The sequence below is a fragment of the Anolis sagrei genome, chromosome 3, assembly GCF_037176765.1.
Source record: "Anolis sagrei isolate rAnoSag1 chromosome 3, rAnoSag1.mat, whole genome shotgun sequence".
Taxonomy (NCBI): Eukaryota; Metazoa; Chordata; class Lepidosauria; order Squamata; family Dactyloidae; genus Anolis; species Anolis sagrei.
This window is the reverse complement of record NC_090023.1, coordinates 213,159,227-213,174,049: the sequence shown is the minus strand read 5'-3', so window position 1 is coordinate 213,174,049 and position 14,823 is coordinate 213,159,227. Positions and strand designations below refer to the sequence as shown.

The 14,823-nt window shown below is 42.1% G+C and overlaps 1 protein-coding gene across 1 annotated transcript; it reads right to left on the bottom strand.

The window, feature by feature from the left end:
* Window positions 1-2,617: 2,617 nt before the first annotated feature.
* Window positions 2,618-14,509, bottom strand: GSTO1 (glutathione S-transferase omega 1). Its single transcript, XM_060768348.2, has 6 exons — window positions 14,391-14,509; window positions 10,048-10,156; window positions 8,070-8,292; window positions 6,800-6,901; window positions 5,205-5,311; window positions 2,618-3,092 (listed from the first exon to the last, which is right to left on the bottom strand). The coding sequence occupies exons 1-6, from the start codon at window positions 14,422-14,424 to the stop codon at window positions 2,930-2,932; spliced, it is 738 nt and encodes a 245-aa protein (XP_060624331.2). The 5' UTR covers window positions 14,425-14,509; the 3' UTR covers window positions 2,618-2,929.
* Window positions 14,510-14,823: the final 314 nt, after the last annotated feature.

The window sequence follows — 14,823 nt, the reverse complement described above, 5'->3', positions numbered from 1 at the left end:
GCCACTCCCCGGAATCGAACCTGCGACCTTTTGATCAACAAGCTCAGTGCTTTAACCCACTGTGCCACCGGGGGCTCCGCTCTTACTGCCTATTACAGGGAAAACCAGCTGATCCCCAACCCATCCAAAACACAGACATGTGCCTTTCATCTCAAGAACAGAGAAGCATCCCGAGCTCTGAGGATCACCTGGGAAGGAATCCCACTGGAGCATTGCAGCACACCCAAATACCTGGGAGTCACTCTGGACCGTGCTCTTACCTACAAGAAGCACTGCCTGAACATCAAGCAAAAAGTGGGCACTAGAAACAATATCATACGAAAGCTGACTGGCACAACCTGGGGATCACAACCAGATACAGTGAAGACATCTGCCCTTGCGCTGTGCTACTCTGCTGCTGAGTATGCATGCCCAGTGTGGAACACATCTCACCACACTAAAACAGTGGATGTGGCTCTGAATGAGACATGCCACATTATCACGGGGTGTCAGCGCCCTACACCACTGGAGAAATTACACTGTCTAGCCGGTATTGCACCACCTGACATCCGCCGGGAAGCAGCAGCCAATAGTGAAAGGACCAAGGCAGGGACATCTTCAGAATAGCGGGGTATAAATACAGTAAATAAATAAATAAATAATAAAAATAAAGTTTCCCCCTTGACATTAAGTCTAGTCAAGTCTGACTCTGGGAGGTGGTGTTCATCTCCATTTCTAAGCCGAAGTGCTGGTGTTGTCCATAGATACCTCCATGGTCATGTGGCCGGCGTGACTGCTTGGAGTGCCATGACCTTTCCACCACAGAGCTACCTATTGACCTACTCATCTCTGCATGTTTTTGTACTACTTGGCAGAAGCTGAGGCTAACAATGGGAGCTCACCCCATCCCGCAGAGTTCAGCTTAGCGGTTTAACTTGCTGTGCCACCGTGGCTCTTTTTATTATATAATATATTGTACTATATCATAAGTTGTAGTATATATAATATATATTATATTACATTATTATATATAATATATTAGTATTATTACATTACAATTTTATTTCTATATATTATACTGATAATATATTTATTTACAGCTTTTATATTCCGCCCTTCTCACCCCGCTGGGGACTCAGGGCGGATCACAGTGCACACATATATGGCAAACATTCAATGCCAATTTTTTGACATACAAACATATACAGATATACACAGAGGCTATTTAACATTTTCTGGCTGCCAGGGGGGCTGTCGCTTTCATCGTCCATCTGTGATGCTGATGAAGCACTTTCGCATTCCCCACATGCTTCCCCGCTGGAATGCTTTGCTGGAGTCTTCTTTATGGCCTCATAAATCTGTTAATTTAGCCTCCCCACACTTTTTTAAGGTGGTACCTAATTTTCCTACTTGACAGATGCAACTGTCTTTCGGGTTGCAAAGGTCGACAACAGGCTACACACAATTGGTTGGAAACCCACTCCAAACCGGGCTGGCTTCAAACTCATGACCTTTTGGTCAGAGTGATCTTAATGCAGCTGACACTCAGGCAGCTGCGCCACAATCCCGGTGCTGAAGAGGGGGATTGGGAAATGAGCATTGCACCCTGCCCTGTGTATTAGGCTTGGTTGATTAAAAAAAATGGTTCAAAACTCGTTTCGGATATAGGGGCGCTGGTGGTTCGGTTCGGAAAAGAATTCTGAATGTTTCTGAAAAAAATTCAGAACTTTCCAAAATTTCCAAATTGCTTCATTAATGGCAGACACGATTGCACAACAGCCCTTCTCCCTGCCCTGGTTCTCTGCTGCCCTGTCTTCTCTCCCCCCCCCCCCCCAACAGCAACAACACACAACCGGCTGCAAGGCAGGCAAGCAACAGCCCTGCTCCCAGCCCTTCTCTGCTTGCCCTGCTCTTCCAACCGCTCTTCTTCCAACCTCCCTTCACAACCACCCTTCTCTTTCTCTTTCTCCTTCCCTTCCTGGGCTCACAATGAGCCTCTGAGCCATGTGCTGCCCTTTGTATAGTGCGATGGCTGCCGTGCCGAAATCCCGCCCCGCCCTTCCTCTCCCCAAAACTTCTCCCCTCATTGGCTGGGAGGCATGTTATAAGAGTCTCAACCAATTCAACATAGTTTGTGGTAGTCACAAAAACAACGTTTCTGGAGTAGAACAACTACTTTCAAAGTAAACATTGCACGATTAAACAGGAAATAACACTTTAAAACCTGGCACAGATTGTTTTAATTGTTACATAATGTTATCTAATACAAAGGCAACAGCATTAAGAATCTCATAATATTTTCTTTTGGCATAATCTCCATCAAATGTTGGTGCTTCAAAGTTTATTCCAAATACAACTTTCTATTTTTTAAGTTTCACATTTCTGGTACAACACACTAATCTGGAGGTATATTGGCAACTTTATACATGCCTTTGGTCAGGGAAAACATGTGGGGTTTTTCCTTTCCCATTTTCAGCTCCTAGATATTTTTTTTAAAAAGGTAACAGTCTTCAAAGGTACATTGAGCTTGTGAAGAGGCACTGTGATTTGGCCAGCAAATACTCAGTATAGTGGAAACAAATCTAAGCAGAACTGTGTAATTTTGCTCAATGTTGCACACAAAAGGAGACAAGAAAAGTCTGTGTTGAAAGTATATTTATTGCTGAGAGGAAACAATTGGTTTTAAAACAGCAACAGAACTAACAATAGTAACCAACCAACCAACAATAGGAACCAACCAACAACCAACTACATTAAAGTTGTGTCTAGGGATAGAGTGGCATCACAACTTTGGAAGAAAGAAGAATTTGCAAATGTTCTTCCTGTCCCCATTTTCTGCTTTTTTTCTTTAGAGGAAGAAATACAGCACAGGCCCATACAACAAATGAGCGACACACCTTAGGTATCAGATAGAGATTCTGCAACAACAGCTATGCAGTATGCTTTGCCACTAGCTAGCTGAAACCCCATAGTCACAGGCCTCATGACTATTTTTCAGGTACAGCTCAAAGAAACCTTTGATCTTCTGAGCATCTGACATTGTTGCTTGGACAGCTGGATCCAGCTTCATGACTTCGACCCATTGTTTTAGTTTTGGAACATGATCCAGACAGCTGTAGGAGAACAGAAAATGTTTTGAATTTAACTGTGAAACGCACCTTTGAATATTCTGGTTCAGTGACACAGCGCTGGGAGTTGGGGAAGACCCAGAATCTGGAAAACGTCTGCCAGTCATTCAGTTTAGCAGTTTTAGATGCACACTCACAGGACCTCCAATGCTGGCTGTTTTAATTGCAGTTGTCAAAAGCATGTGGCTGAGACAGCAACACAGGACTAGTACAATGTAAAAAGTAGCCACTAACAAAGAATTATTTGTTGACAAAGCTTTCGTGGCCGGAACCACTGGGTTGCTGTGAGTTTTCAGGGCTGTATGGCCGTGTTCCAGAAGCATTCTCTCCTGACGTTCCACCCACATCTGTGGCAGGCATCCTCAGAGGTTGTGAGTTCTGTTGGAAACTAAGTAAGTGGGGTTGATATATCTTTGGCATGCCCAGGATGGGAGAAAGAACTCTTGTCTGTTTGAGGCAAGTGTGAATGCTTCAATTGGCCATCTTGATTAGCATTTGATGGCCTGACAGTTTTTAGGTGTGGCTTGTTACTGCCTGGGGGAATCTGCCTCAAACAGACTTTCTCCCACCCTGGACATTCCACAGATATATAAACCTTACTTGCCTAGTTTCCAACAGACCTCATAACCTCTGAGGATACCTGCCATAGTGGTGGGCAAAACGTCAAGAGAGAATGTTTCTAGAACATGGCCATACAGCCAGGAAAACGGACAGCAACCCACAAATAATTGTTTATTTGTAGTTAGTTCCCTTTTGCAATACTTAATTATCAATAGTTCTGTGTCTGCCTTTTAAAGTTGGGGCTGCCATAGAGTGTTCAGGAAATAGACGTATTCCATGTTTCTGTTTTGCCCTCCCTTCCTGTGCCAAGCAAAACAGACACTTATCCTACAGAAGAAGAGAAGGAGCTGGCTATGGATGTCACTTCATTGACCTTGTGGAATTGGCTCCTTTTCCTCTTCCTGTTTCTCATGTGCTTGTTTTCCCCAGTAACTTCCTTTTTTTCTCAAAGTGAAACATACTTGTGGCACACCCCACTTCACTGAAGCCACAGATCCAGCTTCCTTTGCTACTACCTGAAGAGGTTTCTCTACAAGATTTGATTTATTCTAGATTTCAATTTCCTTTCTCTTTTTTAAAAAACAAGGCTCTAAAAGATAGATTAGCAGGTAAAATGGATTTGAAGTTAAGGTCAGATCTAAAATTATGTCAAAGAACAAAATTGCAGACCTGAACTTACTGCTAGTGTTTGCTTTTACCAAACAGATGTGTAAGATGGATTTCTCCAATGACAGAACCTAACTAACTGGGGATGAATGTCTGCTGGCCAAAGAAATGTGATCTTTCTCTAATTAGTTTCTAAACCTGACCATAAGCAAAGTTAAGGTTTCCCTTGACATTAAGTCCAGTCATGTCCAACTCTGGGGTGGTGGTGGTGGTGCTCATCTCCATTTCTAAGCCAAAGAGCCAGCATTGTCCGTAGACACCTATGTCATGTGGCCAGCATGACTGCATGGAGTGCTATTACCTTCCCGCAAAAATGGTACCTATTTATCTACTCACATTTGCATGTTTTCAAACTGCTAGGTTGGCAAAAGCTGGGGCTAACAGCGGGAGATTTGAACCACTGACCTTTTGGTCAGCAAGTTCAGCAGCTCAACGATTTAACCCACTGTGCCACCAGGAAGACCATAGTTTGACACTATTTATGCTTGCTCAATATTTCAGTAGCAATTTTCATCCAACAACAGCTGCACAAGAATCAAGTTCTTTTACACCATTATCACTTTTGCTGTACACCATATAGCACAGTATATATATATATATATATATATATATATATATATATATATTGCAAAATAGCTATGCTGATTAGAAGATTCTGGATGCAACAGTTCCAAAATAGCAGCTTCTCCAACCTCTGACTTGCTGTTTTATATTTAAGTGAGAGTACAGGAAAGGAGGCTGTCAGACTTTCTTTCCTGTCTTTCTTCTCTATGCTGCTCTTTGACTACACTGTGACACTGGTAAAGAACTGAAGGAAAACTGGCAGAAGAATATTCAAGTTTGGAAGAATAAAAGGTTCAAAAGGCTTACTCTTGTAACTGGAAGAGCTCCAAGCGCTCGAACCATGGCCAGATCAGGTAGTCAATCATGGTTACTGAGTTCCCACCAAAGAACTTGGTTTTACGGTTCACCAAAATCTGAAAAGGAAAGAGACAGGAGACTTCTAACTAGCACACCTTTTAGTACAGCATATTACAAGGCCACACAGAAACTGAAGTTTTTTTTTTATTATTATCATCATTATCATCATCATCATCATCAGCAGCAGCATTATTTCTACCCTAAACATATACAAACATTAAAATAGAATTAAAGAAAGAGTTTAAGTGGTGTTTCAGCTGATCAACATGATGGTTGCTGTTCCTTAGTAGACTCTATATGCAGGTAAAAAAGTGTGATGATTTTATACTAAAAGGCTTACATTCTAACTGTGATGTTGTTAGTTAAGATATCATTGGAAAATTTCAATGCTGGCAGAGGACATTTATGGTCCAGGTGAGAACAAGAGACAAGTGGTAAATTTTCAATTCCAATAGAAACAGAAAAAATTATCTTGAGATCCACATGTCCCTGTCCTGTGTGAATCTAACTGCTCCTTATAATTGCAGAGGACATTAAATTTCTCAAGGAGTTTCTAAACTATTAAATAAGGAAAACATATAGGACATCTCGATTTACAATATCTCAAACAGAATGTAGGCATGTGACTCTAACATCATCATTGCCTCCTGCTTTTTAACATCTTTCCTGATAAAGAAAATCAGTAAAAGCATGCATAACATAATGTACTTTGTGCTTTGGAACTGCCCAACAGAGGGGTTTGTTCCTTGGGGATTTTTTATTTTGTTATATTTTTCTGCATGGTCTGAATAAATGGTATATAAAACTTAAATTTATCCAAGTGCATGGATGGCTCCCTCTAGTGGAATGCACTTAGAGTGGATGAGCTGAAGTTTTTCTAGAGTGAGCTAATAGCCGTTATGTGGAAGACCCACTAGTTTGAGTGTTCCCCTATTTCAGTTGCTTTTAGGATTGGAATATTAGGTTTCCTTCTCCTAAAAACCATGAAGCATTTATATAAAAGATAAAGTAAAGGTAAAGGTTTCCCCTTGACACTAAGTCTAGTCATGTCCGACTCTGTGGGGTGGTGCTCATCTCCATTTCTAAGCCAAAAAGTCAGCGTTGTCCGTAGACACCTCCAAGGTAATGTGGCTGGCATGACTGCATGGAGCATTGTTACCTTCCCGCAGAAGTGGTACCTATTGATCTACTCACATTTGCATGTTTTCGAAATGCTAGGTTGGCAGAAGCTGGAGATAACAGTGGGAGCTCACCCCGAATTCGAACCACTGACCTTTTGTTCAGCAAGTTCAGCAGCTCAGTGCTTTAACACACTGCACTACCAGGGACTCCTACTTCTTTAAAAATACGATCCTAAAGTGCGGAGCAATATGATCCTTAACTCATCTTCAATCCATTTTTCTGGGAGTAGAACCACAAAGTTATCTAGATGTACATAGATACCTAGGTTTAGTCAGCAAAGTGTACAAAACATGTGCACAAAAACCACTGCTCCAACCCACAAATGGGTTTTGCAGCTTTCTTTGGGAATTCCCGACTCTCACCTCTTCTAATTTGAGAAGCTTTTCACAGTACTCTTTTTTCACAGCGGACACATCTTCTCCCTTCTTCACGCCCAAAATATGTTTGTAGCCCAGAGAAGGCAGCTAATTAAAGCAGAAATTGCACAATTATCAAGCTGTAGAAAAGCTGTACATTCAAATTCAAGGAAGATACGCAAGCTATGTGACTAAAGTACAAGGCAAAATCCTGCCACCACCATCAGATTTATGAAAATTGATACACTGCTATCCAATATTATTGTCAATAAGAGCATTGTTATTTGCATCCAAATTCAGCTTCTACTCCTGAACCATTCTAAATTTTTAAAAGCAATTTCACTGGGTGTTTTCCAATGGTGAGGGATTGTGGGAGTTGTATTTTAATTCATCAGGAAGTCCCCCAAAGTATTTTAACCCTAATGGACATCGTTAAAGGTGTCACTAAAGATGTAAGCCTTGCTTTTCCCCTTTCTTAAATAGTGTGTGTATATATGTACCTTCAAATCACTCACTGACTTGTGATAATCTCATTAATTTTGTAGACAAGGAGATGGGTTTTGCCAGTTCCTTCCTCTACAACAGAGCCTATAGCATTTGGTATCAAGCCTGTAGCCCCCGCCCCGCCCCGCCCCGCCCCGCCCCGCCCCGGCTACAGGCCTGATACCAAATGCTATCGGCTCTGTTGTAGAGGAATTTTTCAGGTTAAAAAAATAACCTGGTTTACTCATGAATTTTAACTGGTTAACCAAATCCCCTTGCTAAGTCTATGAGACTCAATAAATTAAGAATCCCTCCAGAACTGCAAGCACTATCTCAAGCAAATATTGACAATTTATTCACACTGTCATTACTTGCAGCAATAGCCGATGTAGCAAAGCAACCAAGTTGGGCGGGTGGTGTTGAATGTATTCTTAAAATTTGTTATCAAAACTTCTAGCAAATTTAATAATGATACATAGAAATGAATGGCAATTAAATGTAATATCATTTGCCTGGAAAATGAACATAAAGTGAACCTGCAAGTCTGGCACCCTGCATCCTATCTCCCACTGCTTGAGAAAACATGTGTTGATTGTGTGTAATTCCCCACTGGCCTTAACATGTAGTTGTCTCTGGAGCCAGTATGGTGCCACAGTTTGGGCACTGGACTGCAACTCTGGAGAGCAGAATTTGAAATTTTAGTCCTTGCGGGCCACTGGTGGTCCATGGCCACAGATTGGGAACTACCGATCTAACAAGTTAAACTGATTTCCCATTGTCCTTCAGTACTCACTGCGGAGAACAGTTCCAGGATCATCTTCTGGAAAGCTTTCTCATAAGGATCTTGTGGGAATAGCTTCTTCTCGGGGTATGCTTCATCTAAATACTCACAAGTGATTGGAGACTCATAAATCAGCTGACCCTTGCTTGTCTCCAACACAGGGACAGCGCCAAAAGGATTTTTCTCAAAAAACCAATCAGGTTTATTTTTCAAGTTTATATTCACAATTTCATGACTAAAGAGGACGACATGGAAAAGAACAGCAGTTATTTTTGACAGCAGTTTCTCACTACAAGAGTGAATAGTAAAAGTAATCAAATTTCTAAACACTATCCAATCATTTCTGCCCATTTGCATTTTCAAAAATCACTAACCTTGGGAAACTGCAAGATAAGGCTTAGAAATTTACATCAACTGTATATTTATTGATATAAAAGACTAACATTCTAGCTATAAAATATTGCTCAGCAACATTACAAAGATACAATACATCACAATGTTCACTATATTCAGTGCTACAAAAGCTTACAATCTTCCATTTTTCTGCTGGTTTCCCCTTGGTGATATATGTGCTGCAGTGCCTTTCCTTGAACCTGGTTACCATTATTTTTTTTACATATTTAACATAACGTACAACACACAGAGACCTCTGGTTCTTGGGTAGTCAAAAAGTACAATACAGTAGCAGTCCTGCAGCTGAAACTGCAGGCAGTAACAGTGAACCTTTTCTTTACTCCATTGAGACAGGTGTGGGAAGCCTAGCTATGCCTGCCTCTCCTGCGAAGGTCATGTAATGTACTTCTCTGCTGGTCTTACAGCAGGCTAGTCAAGCAAAACCATGTCTTAATAATGGAGACAGGATGATATACACCCCTCTTACTGAGAAATCCATTCCTCTCAGCTTATAGTAACCTATTGTCAAAACATGGCCCTGGAATAGACTGATCCTTAACACTTTCTTAGGACAAGGTAACAGCGCTATGTATCGGCAAGTCCACAAATGTTTCTGGAATTAGAAAATATGTCATCTGCCATGGCCAATAATGTAATTTGTTGCTCTTATCTATAAATTTGTTTCTCTGCTACTTTTTCATAGGAAAGATCTTCGCCATGCCAGCAGGAATCTTGTAGGTAATCTCATCCATCCACTGCATTTCCCAAAGGAACATGTAATCATCCTTCAAAATACAGATTAAGACATCCAGAAGATGAAAGTGTGTGAGTAGAACCTGAGGATGGAGCAACGTAAGCCAGAACAGGAAACTGCAATGCAGGAAGCTTCAGAATAGGCCACAGAGTCAGAAAAGCAAGTCAACGAAGACCCACTGTATTGTCATTTCTGGACTACTTTGTTGATGGCAGTTTCCCTTCTGACACATTTCTGGAAGTATTATGCCAATGAAGATGAAATTAATATCCAAGAGCAGGTCATCTTGGATAATTTCTATGAAAGATGCACCTAGGGATATTGCCAGGAATTGAGAACATGTGGAAAGCTTGGAAGATGACCTGCTAAAACTTTGAGGGGTGTTTGCAACCAGGATGTTGATATGGAAGTAGAGGAACCTATAGGGCAGGTATTCACAAAATGTGGCCCTCCAGCTGTTTGGGCCTTCAACTTCCAGGGTTCCTGACAATTGAACAAGTTTCTTAGGGCTTCTGGGAGTTGGAGGCCCAAACAGCTGGAGGGCCACAGTTTGAGGATGCTTGCTATAGGGATTGGGAAGCTAGGGAGTACATGAGATTTACATTTGTAATCTGATTGCCACTTCACTCCTCCAGCACCATATTGTTTCCATTTTGAAATATGGTGTTTGGGAAAATTAGAACCTTTGTATTTTTGTCCTTTACTAATTTATAAAAATATGCTTTAATTTTCAAGAATTTTGATTGTACGATGGTTTAAATGTTTTATAAGCGGCCTTGGGTCCTGTACTGAGGAAAAAGTGGCATAAAAACTAAATAAACAAGTAACTAATATTGATCTTACTTAATTCCTTTGGCTTGCAGGACAAGTCGTGCTCTCTGTGCAAAGGGACAGTAGCGCATACTGTAGAGACGGATGATTCCTTCAGGCACAGGCCCTGGAGCAGGGCTTCCTGGAAGACAAAAAATACATTACTTTGACAAGAAAAAAAATGTAGTATTAGGCAGAAAAAAATTAAATGTACAGATACAGGATGGCCGACACTCATCTTGAACTTGTTTGGAGGTTCTAGCAGGGGAGCGCAGCTATCATATACCCGGGACCGATGACTGGAGACCTCGGTAGACTCCTTCTATACCTGGGACGTCGACACCTGTCACCCCATTGATCGCCAAGATTAATTTGGCTGATCTGGCTGGCTAGGCGGGTGTCCCCTTCCTCCCTCACTGCTCCATGTGCGTCCCTCCCAAAGCTGCACGCTTGGTGGAAGAGGATGACGTCCCACGTATAGAAGGTGACACTCATCTTGACAACAGTCCATGTGTAAGAGATCTTGGCGTCTTCGTGGACAACAAGTTGAACATGAGCCAACAGGGTGCTTTGATTGCGCTTTTCCTTCATGGCAGGGGGTTGGACTGGATGGCCCATGTGGTCTCCACCTACTCTATGATTCTATGGCCTGAATCGTTTTTGTCAGAACTAACACAGTCATAGGCTCCCCCCCCCCCCAAAAAAAAAGATCAGAACAAGACATAAGGGAGAAAGATAAACGAGTGTGGGTGTGTGGTTTCCTTCAAAGGTGTGAACACTTTAGATAAACACTTCACCTCACTACCTCTGAAGATGCTTGCCATAGTTGCAGGCAAAATGTCAGGAGAGAATGCCTCTAGAACATGGCCATATAGTCCGAAAAAACCTACAACAACCCAGTGATTCTGGCCATAAAAGCCTGCGACAATACACTTGACATAAAATTGTAATTTCAAATAGAATTTGTAACTAACTAAACATTATTATAGCATTTAGTCTTCAATACAAATATATTTACTTGGCTTGTAAATAAACTCCACACTACTATGAGTTGGTAAAGTGGGTACCAGCAGACCCCAAGTTACAAACAAGATACATTATGTAGGTTTGGTTTTTAAGTTGAATTTGTTTATAAGTTGGAACAGGTACATTTTTAAAGTATAACTCCAGCCATATATATATTACCTATATAACTAAGCTTTGGATAGCATAGGGAAGGGCTAACCCCCTCATGGTGTTTGTTTTGCTGCCTGTGCCCCTGTTCAGAAGATTTCACCTCACTTTCTGTCCCTGTGATTATTGGATTTTGAAAAATTTGGCTTGTTGTAGAAACAAGGATTGGTGATAAAGCTTCAGTGGAGACACCTTTTCTCTGTAACATCTCTTACAGGTGTGAATTTCCCTTCCAAGGGGTAGATAGCTCTCACGTCCGGTTGTCTCATCCCCATTGTAGGGATGAGTTACTTATAAAAAATGATGTTCCTACACCATCAACTCCGCCGGACTGGGCACGTTGTCTAAATGCCTGATTATCATATCCCAAAGCAGTTACGAATACTCCCAACTCAAGAATGGAAAATGGAATGTTGGGTTGAGCAAGTGGGCTTATTAACAAAAGACCTTCTCCATAAATGCACAATAGAGTAACTTATCAGCAGTAACGTGACCCAGCACCAGTAGCCCAAAGTGATAAAAAAAACCAAAACACACAGACCAATGTTATATCTTCCATAGGAGTCTTTTTTTTATGGTTGCAATATTTTCCATGACACAAATAAAGTTCAACCCTCACACTGGAGCTTTACACACAAGGCCTTCTCATAATGAAGTCTACCTCACACTCTGAGGTCTTTCTCCCACAGTGAAGCCTACTACCACTGAGACCTATTCTCCCACTGAGACCTATTCTCTCACACAGAGAGGCTTCTCTCAGACTGAGGGTGTTACTAAGCAACAGGCACCCCTGTTAAAATTAACTGCAGATTTGCTGAGTCATTGCATCCACTTAACTTGACTTACATTTTTGTAATTAAAATACCTAGTTAGTTTTTAATATTTCTGACATGTTGGTGGACAGGAAAAGAGATTTAAAGATGGGCTTAAAGCTAACCTTAAAAACAGTGGCATAGACACCGAGAACTGGGAAGCCCTGGCCCTTGAGTGCTCTAACTAGAGGTCAGCTGTGACCAGCAGTGCTGCAGAATTCAAAGAGGCACTAATGGAAGGCAAAAGGGAGAAACATGCCAAAAGGAAGGTGCATCAAGCCAACCCTGACTGGAACCACCTTCCACCTGGAAACTGATGTCTTCACTGTGGCAGAATATGCAGGTCAAGAACAGGGCTCCACACACATCTACATATCCACCGGCAAGACATTACACTTGGAAGGCCATCATACTCGGACAATGAGGGATCGCTTAAGTAAGTAAGTTGGATGTTTGTAACTTGGGGACTGTCTGTATACATTTTTCAAGGGGACGCACCCTGCACTCATCTTGTACATAATCCACATATTTCATTCTCGTGACTCAGCCATGGCTTATTTCACCAAAAGATATGCATTTCAGCAACAGATGAAAGGAGTTTAAGAATTTACTGTAGTCAGCTGAATGGCTAAAATAAGCGCTTTGTCCACTGAAGTGTAAATACTGCTCACAAAACAGGGTAAAGTTGGAACTGTATTCTCTCCTACCCACAAGGAAAACACATAGATCTATAATAAAATAATTGCACTGTGATAACTGGGTTGTTGTAGGTTTTTCAGGCTATATGGCCATGTTCTAGAAGCATTCTCTCCTGATATTTCGCCTGCATCTATGGCAAGCATCCTGAGAGGTTGTGAGAATGCTTGCCATAGATGCAGGTGAAACATCAGGAGAGAATGCTTCTAGAACATGGCCATATAGCCCGAAAAATCTGCAACAACCCAGGTATATCTTAGTTAAAGACGTTTAACTGTTCTTGGGGATGCATTCTAGGAGCCCCTGGTGGCTCAATGGATTAAACCCTTGTGCTGACAGGACTGCTGACCGACAGGTCAGGGGTTCAAATCTAGGGAGAGCAGGTTGAGCTCTCTCTGTTAGCTCCAACTCCCCATGCAGGGACATGAGAGAAGCCCCCCACAACAGGCATGTAGCCGGGGGGGGGGGTGCAGGGGGGCTTAAGGGGCTTCAGCCCCCCTCCCAAATTCTCAGGGTGGTCTGCAAGAAGGCCTTACTGGTACATTATTTAAACTGTTATGTTTATTCATATCATGATCTGATCACCATGCTCAATATATCACATATGCATGGGGGTATTGGCATAACAATACAAAAGGTTTGCTAGGGTTGATCCTCAGCCCCCCCCCCCCCCCAAACTCAGCCAACCCCGAATCAAAATCCTGGCTATGGGCCTGCCCCACAAGGATGGTATAACATTAAACATCCGGGCATCCCCTGGGCAATGTCCTTGCAGACACTCAGCCAATTCTCTCACACCAGAAGCAACTTGCAGTTTCTAAAGTTGTTCCTGACATGGAAAAATAAAATTCTTGGGGATCACTTAATAGAAAATTTGTCAGCAGCAGAAATAACACGAAAAGGAAGGGAATAGGTTCTTAAATCAAACCGAAACAAAGAGAAAGAGAGAGAGAGCAAGAAAAACAATCCAATTTGAAGAAACCAAGTCAAATAAGATTTGCATTAGTGAACAAAACATTTTGGATCTACTAACTAGAGAAAACTTCCAAAAATTAATCAGTGGATGCTTTTCCCACTCTTCACGAATAATCTCTACCTTTCTTATGGTTTAAACCAGGCATGGGCCAACTTGGGCCCTCCAGGTGTTTTGGACTTCAGCTCCCATCATTCCTAACAGCCTCAGGACCCTTCCTTTTCCCCCTCAGCCGCTTAAGTGGCTGAGGGGGGAAAGGAAGGGTCCTGAGGCTGTTAGGAATGATGGGAGTTGAAGTCCAAATCAACTGGAGGGCCCAAGTTGGACCATGCCTGGTTTAAACAGTTGTCCAAAGTATAGAACTTCTCTAAACTGCAAGACCTTCATAGTTCCTGTTGCTCTTACCACTGACACAGTATAATCAATACTATACTACAGCACTGATACAGTAGAATGAATACAGTTTGACACCACTTTAATTGCTATGGAATAATAGGATTTGTAGTTTGATGAGGCACCAACACTTTTTGGCTACAAACTTTGTAAAACCCCTCCTAGGATTCCATAGCCCCCAGACATGGCTAAGTGATGCTAAACTGAGTTAAACTCCACAGTGTAGATGCTGATCTTCAGCAAACCCAAGCAGGCAACCTTCCCGAGCTTTCTTTCACCTAAATGTCATCTCTATGGATCGACTTTGCTGCAGAAAGAAGCATCCTCACCTTTGCTTAAGCTCAGAGGGGAGTCTCCAGACATTCTGTGTGCTGATCCAAAGAGCCGCGCAGCCGCAGTAAACTCGACCTCCCGAATGCTTCGCCTCCCTCCTCCTGTTAGGCTTTAAAGAACGTGAGGTTGCTTGGCTCCTCCCTCCTCGTTACAATTCGATATCTCCCTTAAAGCCACAGTAACCTTATGCAAGGCTGCATACTCTCACCCAACCTTTTTAACTTGTATGCAGAACACATCATGCGATGTGTGGGGCTCGATGAATGCAAAGCTGGGGTGAAAATTGCTGGAAGAAACATTAACAACCTCAGATATGCAGATGACACCACTCTGATGGCCGAAAGCGAGGAGGAGCTGAGGAGCCTTCAAATCAAGGTGAAAGAAGAAAGCGCAAAAGCCGGGTTGCAGCTAAACATCAAAAAAACCAAG